Source organism: Pteropus alecto, unplaced genomic scaffold (genome assembly GCF_000325575.1).
Source record: "Pteropus alecto unplaced genomic scaffold, ASM32557v1 scaffold61, whole genome shotgun sequence".
Classification (NCBI taxonomy): Eukaryota; Metazoa; Chordata; class Mammalia; order Chiroptera; family Pteropodidae; genus Pteropus; species Pteropus alecto.
The window spans coordinates 20,362,028-20,378,093 of record NW_006434835.1 but is presented as its reverse complement, the minus strand read 5'-3'; the positions used below and the strand labels follow the sequence as shown (position 1 = coordinate 20,378,093).

General features: G+C 38.2%; 1 protein-coding gene and 1 long non-coding RNA gene across 2 annotated transcripts in view; one reads left to right on the top strand and one right to left on the bottom strand.

Annotated features, from left to right (window-relative positions):
- The window catches only part of LOC112478471, a 20,426-nt gene extending 8,504 nt beyond the window's left edge, over positions 1 to 11,922 (top strand). The window contains exons 2-3 of the long non-coding RNA XR_003045854.1: positions 10,466 to 10,626; positions 11,802 to 11,922. This is a non-coding gene — a long non-coding RNA (uncharacterized LOC112478471). The remainder of the gene's footprint in view (positions 1 to 10,465; positions 10,627 to 11,801) is intronic.
- The window catches only part of TTC27 (tetratricopeptide repeat domain 27), a 137,841-nt gene continuing 131,497 nt past the window's right edge, over positions 9,723 to 16,066 (bottom strand). The window contains exons 18-20 of the mRNA XM_006910377.2: positions 15,084 to 15,195; positions 11,223 to 11,323; positions 9,723 to 9,958 (exon numbers count right to left, since the gene is read on the bottom strand). Coding sequence (XP_006910439.1) covers positions 9,836 to 9,958; positions 11,223 to 11,323; positions 15,084 to 15,195 — 336 coding nt within the window. The 3' untranslated portion in view covers positions 9,723 to 9,835. The remainder of the gene's footprint in view (positions 9,959 to 11,222; positions 11,324 to 15,083; positions 15,196 to 16,066) is intronic.

Below are 16,066 nucleotides of genomic sequence, written 5' to 3'. Positions count from 1 at the left end.
GCTGAACATTACGTTTAAGAGATTCACTCACGTGGTGTAGCTGCAGTAACTTCACTTTCGTTGGTGCGTATTGCTCCACTGCACACCTGGTCCACCATTTATGTGTCCATTTCACCGTAGAGACATTTGGATCGATTCCACTGGGGGCTATTATGGATAATGCCGCTCTAAACATTCTTGTATGAGAGTTTTGGTGCATGTGTGCTTGTGTATGTGTGTTCATCTAGGAGTGAAAGTGTTAGGTTGTAGAGTATGTGTTCCAGAATGTTTTTATCAATTTATGTTCCTATCGGCAATGTTTAAGAGTTGCTAGTTTGCTGTTACTCCCCATCTTTGGGATATATAATCATTTCAATACCAGCCATTCTGTTGACTATGTTGTCATCTCATTGTGACTTTAATCTGCATTTCTCTGATGACTGTCTGAATATAATTTATAGTTTTATTAGCTGTTTTTTAGATGCTCAGTTTTTTAGTTGGATTGTTTTATTGTTTTATAGTGCATGTGTGTGTGTGTTTTACATATTCTGAATACACATCCTTTTTTGTTTTATGTATTGCAAATATCTACTCCCACCTTTTTGCTTTCATTCTCCTTGTCATGTCTTTTGATGAACAGAGCTCCTAAATTTTTTTTTCCTGTGGGATTAGTGCTTTTGTGTCCCATTCAAATCTCTGCACCCCCCAGCCCCCCAGCCCTGCCAATGCCACAAAGATATTCTCACATATTATCTTCTAGAAGCTTCATTGTTTTACATCTAGGCCTACAATTCACTTAGAACTGATTTTTATGCATGGTATGGGATTAAGGGGTCAAGATGCCCTTTTTATCTATATGGATATCTAAATAACAGCACCATTTATTGAAAGATCATCCTTTCTCCACTGTTTGGCAACCACCTCTGTCATAGATCAAGTGTCTGCATATGTGTGGGTACTTTTGGATTCTGCAGTCTGTTATATTGGTCTATTTGTCCTTGCACCAATATCACACTCATAACTGCTGCTGCATTGTGTCAGTATCTTGTAGTGTTAGGTCTTCGACTTGATTCTCCAGGATGGTTTTGGCATTCTCAGCCCTTGAATTTCCATATATGTTTTAGAATCAGATTTTTAATTTCCACAAAACATCGACTAGAATTATGATTAAGACTATATTGAATCTATAGATCAATTTGAGGAGAAACAACATCTTTACTATATATTTTACAATTCATGACATATTATTTCCAATCAGTTATTCACTTAGGATTTCTTTAATTTTCCTGAAAATGTTTTAGTTTTCTGTTGAAGTATTTGCCATCTTAAAAAATACTATTTCTTAAGTATTTGGGTTTTTTTTTGCTTTTATAAACGGTATCGCTAAAATTATTTTCCTTTTCAAAATCCCTGCAGATTTGTATATGTGTAATTTGAGAAGTTGATTTTTAAATCTATATGGAAATTCTGAATTTAAGAATCATTTTCATCAATTCTGAAGAATTTTCAGCTGTTATTCTTTAAATGCCTCTTCCCCATTCTCTTTAACATCCTTCTAAAATTTTCATTAGACACATTTTTTTCTGGAAATCTGATCTCCATTTCCCCTAACTTCTATTTCTCTCCCTTTCTGATATGAACGTGCCATGTTACATCCAGAGCTGTCCTTCCCTTCACTAATTCTCTTCGGCTCTAATCTGTTGCTTAACTCAGTGGTTCTCAAAAGAAGACCACTTTTCCCTTCAGGAGACACAGCGATGTGCAGAAAGATTTTTGTTTTTCATAACTGGGAGAGGTATGCTGCTGTCATCTAACGGGTGGAGGTCAGAGATGCTAATAAACATTTTTAAAGAAGAACTTCTATATTTTGTATTTACTAATTCCAGCATCTGTGGCCTTTGTCAATCTTATTCTGTTGTTTGTTTCAACTGATTCTTACCCATAGTGTCATACATACTATGTTCCTGATTTTTTATTATGAATTCATATTTCTTGGAATCTTATCAGAGTCATGCATTGAACTCTGTGTTCAAAGTGCATTCTTCTAAAGAGGTTTATTCTATCAAATGTCTGGTGGCACATCAATCTGGGCGTGCCAGCTAAAAACTTTTGGCTTTAGGCCACAGAGGGAGTATGAATTCCAATAAAAGAGTAGCCTTATGGTTAGGAAGTATCAGAGATTTTTTTTCTTTTTCCCCTTAACCCAGAGCCACATCTTAGATAAGCTCCCATCAATATCCCTCTGAGGAGTGGGGTTTTTGCTGCATTTGTTCCACTTTTCCTGGAGAATTGTCCTGGACACAGAAGGTCCACAAGCCAACCTACCACCCTGCTGGATTCTGGGCTTCATTCCCTGTCCCCAAGCACATTAACACAGTTTACCTGCCAGGAATTAGTAGATGACTTCAGGACACACATTACCTGTAGCATTCACTTACCTCTCTTGATTCATGCTTTATGGCCACCAAGAATTTCCCTATTTCACCACCAATTCAGCCATCCATTTAAAAGAAAATTTTTAAAAAATGTTTTATCTAACATATTTACTTGTTGTAAATACGGGTTTCCCTGGATGTCTAGTCAGTCAGATTGCTGGCAAATGAAATTGATATATATTTCATTATATTTTGCTCCAAATGTACATTTTTAATTACTATTGTAATTAATAATTATTATTATTAACAGTACTAATTATTCACAATAAAAGTAACAATACTTTATATAGAGACCTTTAGTTTTCAGGGCATTTTTTTCATTAATCCTCACTGTCAGTCTATGACAAAGCGATACAGAAATTATTTTCATGTTATAAAGCTCAACTATGTTCAATAATTCTCAAACACAGATAAGCATCAGAATCACTTTTGCTCAGTCCTAATGGACGTGACTCTCCAGGGTTTAAAATAAGATTTTTGTTTTTTGTAAAATTATTTAGATGGCTCTGATTCACAACCATGGTTAAAAACTCCACCAGACCTTAAGAAAAAAAAAATCTACTGGACAAGTCAATGAATATAGCTAGGGCTTGAATCCAAGAATTCTGACTCTAATTACTCTCCTGTCCTCTGAATTAATTTTGAAACCAATTGTGGTATAGACACTAGACTCAGATAAACAGAAATCAAAATGTCAGTTTTATTATCTTCATGTGTTATCACATGTGGTCTCCCTCATACTTCTGAAGTCTAGCTCCTGGATTAATCCATAGAGGAAGACTTTGGGACTATAGAGCAGATGCCTATCTCAACCCAGAATTACTGCCCCATTGGTGGGTGGGGGGGCATCTCTCAGGCAAGCTGGGGCCTTGACTCAAGTGTATTGTCATGGAGAGCAGGAGCCGGAAGAGAATGCAACTTCTATTTTGGCAGTAGAGGAGAGAGAGGGAGAGAGGGAGAGAGGGAGAGGAGAGAAAGAGACAGACAGACAGACAGACAGAGACAAAGGGAGAGACAGAGACAGACAGAGACAGAGACAGAGACAGAAAGGAGAGGGAGTCAGTCTTCTCTGGTTCCTTAAGTCACAGCTCCTGCATTGCAGTAGAGTGGAGAGAGGCTAAATGACTAAATTGTCCCTCCTATTTTCCTTCCTAATCTTTAGAATAGAAATTCTCTCTTCTAAGGAAATTAAGGAGCGGGGGAATAAGTGTTCCTCCCCACAACTCCTACATCTGACACCATTTTCTCATAAGTTCCACCCTTAAAACCAGGCAAGAAGTGACTTTGCCTGGGCCTTTCACTCTACAAGGTCCCTCTGCCCCTTCCTTACAGGACTGAGGGGACGTGTTCACCTAGGGCCTGTACTACCCCCACCTTCCAGACCAAGCTCAGGCCCCTGGGACCCCAGAGTCTCCTGCCAAAGGCTTAACGTCTGCATCACGGGGCTCTGTGGGCCTCTTCCTGGGCATATACTGACGGTAGAGTGGCCTCCGGCCTGTGCCCTCCTAGTCAGAGGGGCAGCTTGCAGTGCTGCTGGTGGTATGACAGACCTGACACCTGCTCTGTGGCGTGCACACAGGGGCACCCAAGGACCCTGCAGAGCAGAGGGGGACAGAGAGGGCCGGTTCTCCAAGCATCACCCTCTTCCTGTCTGGAATTCTGAGGTTTTGAGAATTCTAAATTAAAATATGGCCTTCCAAGTCAGTATAAAAAAACATGTGTCAAGATCGTAGCATAAAATAAGTTTTATTGAACAGTTTCTTAGCTTGATTTACAACTTTTAATATTTAGATATACGGTATGGGGGCTCCATTTGTGCTCTGGCTCTCTGAGTCCCACCAGGTTAAAGACAGGCCTACGTGCACGTGCTTCATTAGAAAGCTTAATGAAGTTAAAACATCCTCTCTCCCCCTCTCTCTGATATATATATATATCATAGTACAGAAGGATATGCAGGAAAATGTTAACATGTTTATCTTCTACAGGGGTAGATTTGGGGTGATTTAATTTTTTTCTTCTTATATTTTCTAACTTTTTGGCAGTGAGCATGGGTGGAACTTGTATAACTTATTAAAGGGAGAAGGTTAACATTAATCAGGGCATTACTACCTCCCCCCCCCAAAAAAAATAATAATCCTGAGTCCTACTGATTATAGTCAGGAGAATCAACTTAGTATGCAGAGTACACTCTAGTTCTATTGCTGAGAGCTCTATTTTTGTGAAAAAAGAACTGTTGAGGCATAAGCAGGTTTTCTGGCCAGGCAGCAGTAAAAATACCAGGACAGCTTTTATCAACCCTGGCACCAGACATCCCATAGGCCAAACTGATTTCAATGAGAGTGACAAAGGGCACACAGAAGACCGGAAAAAAGTCTGCAGCATTGTTTCTTGAACCACAAGGTTATGACCCCACAGGGATCACAGAAACTGGAGGTGACTTGCTGGATGCCCCCATTTGGGGAGCCACCAGTCCATGGGACCCAAAAGACCACCCATAATGCCTTTTTCCCTTGATCATAACAAGAACTAATTGTGCAAGTTGCTCACAAAATACTTCACACACATCATCTGATATGACAGCCACGGCAATCCTGCCTGGTCTGTAGGGTGGCTATTTGCAATTTATAAATGAGGAAATTGAGGCCCAAAGAAGTTCAGGGGCTCAGGTGTGGTCATGGCTACAGAGTGGTGAGGCTGGGACTTAAGTCCAGGTCTTGTCACCCTGAGATCATTCTGATCAGTCAATTCCCCCATTTCATCATTTTTCTACCTACTCTTCCTTATCATCTTTTCTTTTTCCTTTTCCAAGCACTAACCTGAGAAATTCTGATGATAGGAACTTGGTTTTCTCCCTCTTTCGCTTCATAAAAATCCACAGCATTCTTTCCTTCCTCCCTTCTCCGATCCGCACTGGCAGCCCAGAAACAGGGAAGGATTACTACGGAATGAAAATGCTGAGGATCACGACACTCTGGCATTGTGGCCCAGTAGCACTGAATGTCATCATCAAGCTCCCAAGAGAGGTACAGAAAAGGTTGTGTCAATGCTTATTATCCAGGGGTTTCTAAGGCACCCTTACTTATATTTATTTCTATTAAGCCTTTTCATTTTCAAACCACTATTATGCGCATCCTCCCGATTGATCTTGTAACATATCTGTCTTATGGATTACTGACAGCCCACAGAGAGGTTATGGACGTCCTCAAGGCCCGCAGTAATAGTCTTCAAGAAACACTTTTATGTGAACAGCATGTGTGGTCTCTATGTCTGTAGATACTGATGTTCATCTGAGCCCTCAGTATGGAAAACGTCAGCAAGGCCTTAATGACATTAACACGATTTACCCCCCTGCCACATACACCCTTTCTGGCGAGACTACCACAAAAGAGTCAAAAATGGCTGACACTTACCATTCAGAAGACCACTTTAATCACATAAGTTTTCCACCTTCCAGTCCTGGGCAGGAGTCCCTTTTCACAGATCACAATGTTGGCCAGGGCCAAGAGATGGTGTGGTTGACTCACAGGTCCTGCAGTTCATAAGAAGTCAGAATAATAAAAAGGAAAACAGATCTGACACCACCGGCAAGGGAAAAATCTGTGTTGTGCTAAGCCAACTAATTACAGCTGAATCATGTGGGAAGGGTAAAGACCTTGCAGAGCAAAGCCAAGCTCAAGGACAGGGCCACGTAAAAAGTCTAACCCCTCCACTAAGAGTTTGCAAGACCTTCTCAAAATTGACAACTTATTCTCAAGTCAGAGAAAAAAACAAAATCTGCTCTAATGAACTCTTTATTAACCACTTTATTAACCAGGGGGAAAGAGAAGGTGCATTATGATAAAACGAGAACACACACACATAACACACAAGCACACACACAAATGCACACATAATTGATCTCTAAATTGGCTTAGTGGCAAGCTGCGTATCCAGAGTAAAAAGTGCTTCTTTGTCCACTAAACTACTGCAATTTAAAAAAATAAGAAAATAAAAAATTTCAAGATAAGCTCAGCTTTATAGTTCACTTGGTGAAACCTAATGTAGCTACAATTATTCTTAGGCCTTGGTCTGTGAAAGACTCCACAAGAGTTAACAGCGAGCCAGCACTACCTTTGGCCCATAAGGGATTACTCTTTTATTAGTATAGTCTTGGGATTAGTAGAAATGTCTGTCTAATGAATGCAGCTACTATATTTGAGCACATGCCTGAATAAGCTACTTGTTGATTGAAACCTATCTATTTATAAGCACTTTCTGCACGTTGTGAAAAATCCATCTGTATCACCACAGCATGGCGCCCACCATTGGAATAAAGGCTCTTTGCCATTTCACTATAAGGCCTGTGGAATGAACAGGCAGAAAGGAAGTGTGTTGCATCCACTTAACAGGTTTTATTCCTCACTCTTGGCCAGTAAAGTAGAGTTACCTTATCTAAACAGTGATGTAGATTGATGTGGATGTTATAAAAACAGAAATGGAAAAAAAAGAACACTTTTATTCAGACTCACCCAGGGTGTTAACCTAGTAGATTTACTATAATTTGGAAAAATGGTCACGAATAGCCCACACTAGCCATACTTCTGCTATGCACAATCTTTGAATGCAGTCTAGAAAGTAGGCGAATTTACTACACATATTGGGTATCATTTCTTCACATTTCTACTTATGAATAGCACACTAAGAGCACGAAGAGAAGAGCCTTGATACACAATCAGTCAATGCTTCCAATGTTTCGGGTCCTCTTACCAGACTGAGGCTCCATTTGAGGTAAGGCCAACCTCTTCAGCCCTCAATCAGAATTTCAAAATCCATTTCAGGATTCTGTAGTTCTGAAAACCGCCCCCCCAACTCTATTCGCCAGCCCTTGACACACACTCCATAGCTCTGCTTTCCAGACTTAGCACCAACTCTCTAAGCTTCCTGAAGTTTAAGTTTGGGCGTAGAGAAGGAATTTCTTATCCACTGGGGTTTATTTCAACTCCTCTGCAGTTAGGGTCACCATTTGCTATGCTGCTTCTTTGAAAAAAAGACCAGCAAAAAATTTATTAAATTTTTTTTAAAAAAAGAGTAAATAATCTTAACAGACCACAGGCTATTATTAACTGAGACCTCACAGAGTTTCTCTCCTTGAAGAACTTTATAAACAATGACAGGCAAACTTTGCATGTGTCCCATTGTTAGAAAGAGAAGACTGACCATTAATAGCTTTTTCTAGGCCCAACATAGCAAGTAGAAGGAATGTAGTCTTTAGCAGTCTTTGAATTCTGGCTATTTCTCTATGTAGAGTTTGTGATCTGTAGTTTCCTGGTGATATCACAAACCTACCCAGTGCATAGTGAGAACTCAATAACTGGTAGCTATTAGCATTATTATCATGCTGTGGGAACACAATAAAGATTAAAGGATCTCATCTTTTATATTTTTCTAGTTGATGAACCAAAACAAAAGTATTAATACTAGAAAACCAAAGTTAAAATTTAAAAAAGATAAGGCATTTGGAAATAACAAATATTTAAATCATTATATAGCAATGTGAAGTATTAAAGACCCTAGAGTAAATAAAATATAACTGTCAAAACAGATACTGTTACTGGCTCTGCAGCTGGGAGAAAGTGCTAATAAGAGGCATTAAGAACATGATGGAAAGTACTATTATCACCACACTCATTTTACAGATAAAGAAATCAAGTTATCTGAATATTAAGTATTAAGTGTTAGGAGTTAGCAGAGATGAGGTTTTGATAAAACCCAACCTTTTCCTACTTTACTACACATTTTCATAAATTATGTGAAATATTCACATAGGTAAGATTATTAAACATAACTAATAGGTCTATGTCTTAAAAAGAAGACATCTAATAGCTCCCTCCTTTGTGAGATCATTCCAAGATAAAAGAGGGTATAGAGAAGCATCCAGGAGACTTTGGTCCAGCATAGCATCTGAGAACAGAACCGGAAGGGGAACATCCTTTTGTGACTTGGTTTGTGAAAACTCACACTCCCTGATGCCTTTGCACCTTGAACCTAAAAGAGAATTGAGAACTAAAACCTTCTAAAACTTGGAAACTCTTCTTCAATCACTTGATTTCCGAAATCTTAGCACTTTTCAGTATCTATTAGTTTTTTATTGGGGTTCACAGGTAGGTATTGATAAAGAGGTAATCTTAAAACCTCACTCTAACCATCCATCAGTCCATCCATCCATCCAACCACCCACCTGTTACCCCATGGATTCCATAAAATATTTGAGTGGACATTTAATATTAACTCATGCTGCTTCATTTTACTTGTCTTTCTCATAGTTATTGTGTCTCCTGTAAGAGAAACTGCTTTGGGGCATACATCAACATTTTTTAGGCTAGTATGATAATAGAAATGAGAAGCAGGTGGTTAAGGAATGGAAGCATTGATAAGTATTCATAACAGAAATTTGTTGATGAAAGTTTTTAGACTTTTTTTAATGTTCAGAATACTTATATTTATGGATTATGTATTTTTAAATTTCCAAAGGCAGTTGAAACTCACAAAGAAACAAGGAATAGAAATTATTCACATTGTATAAATAAGAACACGGAAAAAAGCAAGGGTCAAATAACTTATGCATGGAACCCAAAATTCAGCAACCAAAGCCAGGACTTAGAATTCCTCACTATGACTTTTCTAGTAAGATTATTAAGCTCAGCTGCTGCCTTCGACATTTGTTTCCATAGACATTACTAAGAAAGCATTTTACTTTTGCATTTTTGTAATATGGCACCGTTTATAGCTGTCTTCACCCATAACAACCTTATTAAACAAGCATCTTGGGGCTGGCAGTACACACGACGAGGGGGTCAGCCTGGTTACTAGTGGCTAATGCTTGAGACAAAATTTGGATTATGTCATTTTTGTCTTGCATTTTCTTGATTTAGAAGTTAAACCATGCCCACACTTCTAATTTAGCCAAGACTGTACTTTTCTGACACAAATACCAAAATCTCAAGAAGTGAAAAGGTTTCCATCATCAAATCTACTCTTTTATCACTTTTGGATAAAAGCAGCCAATCTAACGATGCCACAAACTTGTAGTGTGAATTTTTATCCTGTTTAGACTAAGTTCTTCTAAAGAATGATCTAATTCATTTTAGGCTGAGAGAGAATAAACCCTATGCTAAAAAGAGAACTATAACTTTTTTGCTCTTTTTGCTGAAATACCTCAAGAATAATAAAAATATTAAATTTGACTAATCCTAAAGAAATAGAGAAGTTTTTATTTAACGTATTTCAGGAAGTTCAAACATTTGGAAAAAATCACAAAAAACGACGTTAGCCATTAAAGAAAAATTTATTTTAAAAAATCAGTATCGAGTGTTTCTGATACACAGGTACAGAGAAATTCCAGAAGGCGAGAGCACCTTTTCCAGAAACTGCTCCCAGGACGGTCAATACTGATTTCGAAATTGGTTGCTCAGGTCTTGGAGCTCTATTACTAAGGCTTCCATAGCTGCCATTTCATCAGCTAACTCCCTAGAAATTTCTCCACTTGTCACATCTGTAAATAGTTGCTGCAACATAAAGAACAAAGCAGAAGCATCAGAAACAATAAAAATCTCTTTACAATAATATAGAGACAGAGTATAGAATTAAAATTCCCTTTGCATAATAATGCCATAACATTATAGTAGCAATGGCAGTATTGGTTCTGTTCATCATCCTGGAAAGGTACAAGCTGCAACAATTAAAGGATGAATCAAATAATATGCCTGAATTTCGAATGAGCTCTGCTCTTCAAAATTGTTGCCTTGAATACCAATTATTCATTTCAATGTCATAGGATGGTTTTTGGATGAATGGATATTATTCATCCAAATAAAACAAATCTATTCACTGCATATACAAGCAAAACGAATATATTTTATATTCGAGATCATATAAATCAGACCCTTTATGTCAATTATTTGAAAATTAATTATGGCTTAGGACTCAGAGCCACAAAGATCATCAAGACTTGGTAACAGCAAAAAAGCCCGACAAAATAAAATAAATATAAATGAGCCCTCCTTTTGTAACAGGAATTGCCTGGGGGGCATATTGCAACATACTCAACTGAACATGCTACCACAGCTGAAATACCGAGACTGCTCCAAGGAGCTGCCTGCTGAGCCCAGGAATCCAGTCTTCAAAAAGCTCCCTGGACCCTCGCAGGCATTCCCACCCCAGCACTGGTCCACAGGTCTGTATGTGCAACTGGCTGGTTCATGTTTTCTGTCGTCAAACCTGAGTCACCCATCTACCTTCACCATTTTTGTCAAATCCAAACAACCTACTTAATATTTTCTCTCTAAATCATTTTTTTTACATCATAAAAGTCTTTTTAAGGTGAAATTTCATCACTACCATAAACAAAAAATTAGCAATAATATTTATGAAAGTGTAGATTTGATATGCTAGTTATACTTTTTCAAACATGCTTTGAAATAGATATGAAAATTGAAAGTTTACCCAAGTGCTACCAGTGGCATAAATGCCACAGTTTGGGGAAAGTGATAATAAAGAGAAGAGCATTGTTTTCATTTAATTTAAAGAAAGTACTAAGGACTGGACTGTAAATATTAATTTCTAAGACTTAAGTTACACACATTTAGGGTGGTCTGGCCATTTGGCCAATAATACCCTCATTAGTGCAAGTAATCGGGAAGGCGGGGGCTAATATCTAAAATGCAATATGGGCCTAAAATTACCCCGAAGTAAAAGATTTAAGAGCAGTTAGCTGGTACTAAAGACTTTTTTCCATATGCCGATTCTAATTAATTCACATTTCACTCTCACCTTTGCTTTAGATAACAAGCCCTGTAGATTGAGTCGAACTGAAGAAAGCACCTGAACAGCTTCTTGGGGCTTAGATTTGTTTTTACTGCATTTCATAGCCACTGGAAGATAAATATGGGGAAAACATCCATAAAACTTGGTAACGATAATTCACGGTACAAAAAAGAAACAATTATTTTATTAAGACTTTAGAAATATTTCTCCATGGAAAGATTTTATTTTGGAAAAAGAATAATAATTATGTGCATAATTCTCCCCTTTATTCTTCTTTAAGAAGGATAATTTATTGCTAAAGAGAAAATTTTGAGGAAAACAGGTGATTTTTTTTGGTGATTTATGGATCATTGGGAAGAAACATCCTCCACACCCCCCACAAACTAATGAAATTAGGTAAAAAGAGATAAAATCTGACTGAACGCAAAGTGCCCCCAGAAGGCAAACACAGAAGCAGCACATCCCAGTGTGGCTTCCCAAGGTGCTGGGTCCCTCGCGAGGGCTCACAACTGCTGATGACACTAGCTCAAGGAAGTGACATGACAGATGTTTACGGCTCAGTTCTTACTGCATTTTCATTCTCAGGGTTTGTACCATCATCTGGAAGAGCTGATGTCAACAACCTCGGTGCCTGCACTGAGGGCACGTGACCACAACCAGGCTCCCGGGTTGCGGAGCCAGGCTTGGCATCAGCAGCGGGTAGGGGAGAATGAAGTCACTCATCTCCAAAGAGTCTGCCTGCAGCATTTTGGGAGCCCATTTTCCTAAAATTTTAAATTATGAAGAGGGCATAACCATCCCTGGCCAAAGGCCCACCTACTAACGCTTTACAAGAACAAGCAAAGAACTTGGCAAAAATATAACACCTGATATTTCTCCACCGATTTGTTCCTGTTTTTGTTCCTCTAAATCATGCTCACTACAAACAGAACAATAACCAGATCACATTTTAAGACTACACTACAGACTACAACAATTAAAGTCTACTTAATATCCTGGATCTTAGACCAGGGATAGAAAATAGATTTCTTTTTTGCATGGAAACTCGAAGTAACTGCTGGCGGTTGTCTGTGCCTGAAAAAATAGTTTTGTCATCAATTAGTAATATCTTCCATGACTGGCGAGAACTAGGTTTGACATTCATACCTTAAAGTAATAATTAGTCTGATATTTCTCAGCTAAGGGTTGAAAGAAGCCATGCTAATCAACATGTTAAACTCATTTTCAAAAGGCACAGTGAGGATTATGATGTCTGTGCCCCTTAGTAGAGTGAAGTTGTAACTACCATGGCTGAGGTACTGGGCTATTTAATATCTAGTAACTTATATCAGAAACAGCTGTGATTCTTTTTTCAATTCTTTATTTTCATTCTGAGGAAAACAAAATTAGAGCAAAAAGACAAACACACTCTATTAGTCCCCCTCCTCAATTCCATGTCCAAAAGGCACTTGAAACTGAGATAGACAGACAGACAGACAGATAAGACAATGAATGAGAGAGAGATAACCTGTTTCAAATCATCAGGAAATTCCCAGAGAGCAGTGCTTCCTCCAGGCAGATTGTAGTTAAAATGCATAACTATTATTTTAAAAGTTCCTGGATGGTGAAGAAAGAATGAACTTTGCCCATCCTTTCCCAGAAAACAGAATAGCTAAGCCTGTAAATGAGTACCCTCCAGATAATACAAATGGGTACAGAATGACAACATTGTTATGGAAAGGTCTCAAACAATATGTAGAGATTATAACGTCTTATTGAGCTTTCTGAAGTACACTCTTAAAAATAGCAATCCAATAGTGAGTAGATCACATGGAGATATTTTTTATGTTATATTTCCTTTTCAGAATTGGGTGGAGTAGAGAACAGTTGTTGGGAAGAAAGGTAAAAAAGAACACAGAGGAACAGAGAAAGTGACCCAGCTCATTCTTCCCCTAAACACTGGTATGCAAAAGCAACTGAAGAAAAGGTTAAGATTTATCTTTATAAATCTAAAATATCACTGGAAACTAAAGCTAAGTATCCACTCAGATATGCTTATAATGTTGTAGGAACACCAACACATGATTCATTGAAGTCAAAGGAGAAGTTAAAAGAATAGACACCTGTTTGTTCCCCAAGTATTGCCCTGATAGAAACGCAGTGCCAAAAATAGTTTAAAATCAACTTTAAGATGCACAATGAAGATTTTTCCTGGAGTACTTCTTAACCTGCAAATTTATATCTGACAGGTTTAATAACATCACTTAGTGATAACAGAAATCTTGGCTTTGAATGTTAGATAGTCAGTTGTTCACAGAAATGTTTAGGGTTGGCAGGTTGAAGTAGATAAGATAAATTCTCCCCAGAAAATCATATCTTAGTATAATTATGTACATAATATACCTTAGCATGGGTTTCCCCAAATACAGTACTATATTCACCAAGGCCAAAGACATAAAGACTGAACTCCATCTGGGCCCAGTCACCACGAGGCTGGCACAAGCCACATAAATTCCGGCTACTTCAGACCATCCTCTCGCTGGTCTATCAGCAATTACTTCAAACTTTTACACAGTGAATTTCAGCTATATTGAATTCAGCACCTTGTCTGTCAAGGAGTAAGTGGCCCGGGAAATTGGATATTTATATATTTTGTTTATCAACGATCTCAAAGGCCATAAGTAGAATTATTAACCCTAAGCCCATTTCTAACTTGTTTGAATATTGTTACTTTTTTTGCAAGTTAAGCTTTATTCTTGTTCTTCATTTTTCTCTTTTCGGTTTTGAGTCCCTGATCATACAGCTCAGATCTTCTACCCCAGAGGGAACAGGGTCAGGGCAAGAAGCAAGGGAATGACATTTAAACCATGCCTAAGACACTGTTAAGCATTTTAAAAATATTATATTTTTAAATTTGTTTTCATTTATATTTGTTTTCATTTACTCTTCAGAACTACAACAGGTAGGTGCATCCCTATTTTACTAACGAGAGAGCTAAGGCTCAGGGAAGTTAAGTAATTTACCCCAAGTCACAGAGCAAGTGCGTGGTAGCACTGGTCCTGGGGCTTAGGTCTCCCTGTCCAGAGCTCTGACCTGTTCATTGTCCCCCGTGGGCTCCCTATTTGCTGGAACTATTTGCTGCGGAAGAATTTAGAGGAGGACTTGAGAATGAGTCCACAGTTCCTGTGACTCAGTACTTAACGTCGTGGCTTCGTTATTTTATTCGAACTGCAACCTCAGGGCATCATGCACTCATATTCAAATATAAATGTGAAAATGCATTACTAAAGTTAACTGGTATATTTTTCATTAATGCAAATAATTAAAAGCAGCCTTTATCTGGAATTTACTTACCCAAGTGGCATACAACTTTATATGTATGGTTACCCATGCCTCAAATATCACCCACTAAATTTCCCAAAGATAGGGATTAGATTATATTTTTAATTTCTTTTGTATATGCCACAGCTCTCTTTATATTATTATGTACTTCAGGTATCTATGTATTTTTATGAACAAGCATTTTCATTTATAAAAGAAGAATATGAGTCAGGAAAAGTTAACATATCTTTAGCCTACATAATCGACACAAATAGACTCTGTGTGAAGTGAAGGTTAAATACAGGTGTAAAGGTATTTCATATCTCTGAAGTTTCTAATACCGTCACTAATTCAAATCGTATTTAAGCCTCTATCCTATATTTTTTATTGCTTGAAAGTGCCTACTACATACTAGTTGGTCTATAGATATTTGATGAATACAACAATTTCAATACAATGAAATACTCCGAAATTATTAGTAACAAAACTTTCCTGTGACTAACACTTTTTCTTATCCAAGAAAACACATTAAAATACACCAAGGACATCAAACGTTACATCAAATACCATGTGCAAGTCTTACAGCTCGCTGAACCACTTCCTTAAATGATGTAATATCTTTCTCCCAACAACTGGACTGTGTATCACACTTGTATGCCTTGGAGAGATACTGGAACGCCTGAGGAAAGAAAAAACAACATTCAGAATAACAAGTAGAATTCCCATTTCAAGCTCTATTTCCTGGAAGTCATATGGAATTAATCCCAACTTGAAAACCAGCATCTGTGTTATACAGCACAGTCTCTCTTACTTCTCATCAAAGAAAGGGTATAGATGCACATCCAACAGCAATAAGCAATTAAAAGAAACCAAACGGATGTATCTGGATCTAGATACTTCCCTCCAAGCAGAAAAATATAAATGAAATATAAATGCTTGTTTTGGAAAATCTATAAGGAGTGTGCACATTACCTTGCCATTTGTAGCCATCAGCTTAAGAGACCGGTTGAGAGAATGAGGTGTGAACTTGGTGAAACTATGGGATTACTGGTAGGTATGTAAACTCACGGAAGTTTAAAACACTCTCTTTTCACAGCCCCATCCTTGCGGATTCTTGAGGGAGAAGTCATAGACGAGAATTCAGAGTACCCTTAATTCTACATAGACAAAGGAGCACATAATTCAGGAAGAAATGGAAGGCCAGAAAGCAGGAGTCGGTGCACACGTGTGTGTGAGCGTGTGTCCTCTGGTCTGACAAGACATTGGCAGAAGCCAGCTAGGTGGACTGAGAGAGGAAAGAACGGCTGTGAATCCCACAGATTAGCTGTACTGAGGCTAATTCCAGCTCATGCAAGGAGTACATGTGATTTGTTGTGGATGTTTTGAAAAGAACCCAAAATAATTACTCGAACCTTGGAAACTCGGAAGCCTCCTTTACGTGCTAAGATAAGAGGCTACGGCAAAACTGGGGTGTGACTGGTGGGCCATGCTTGTGAGGACCAGGCTAGGCAGCCTGTCAAGGATCTTCTGTTTAGACTTTAAAAGCACTT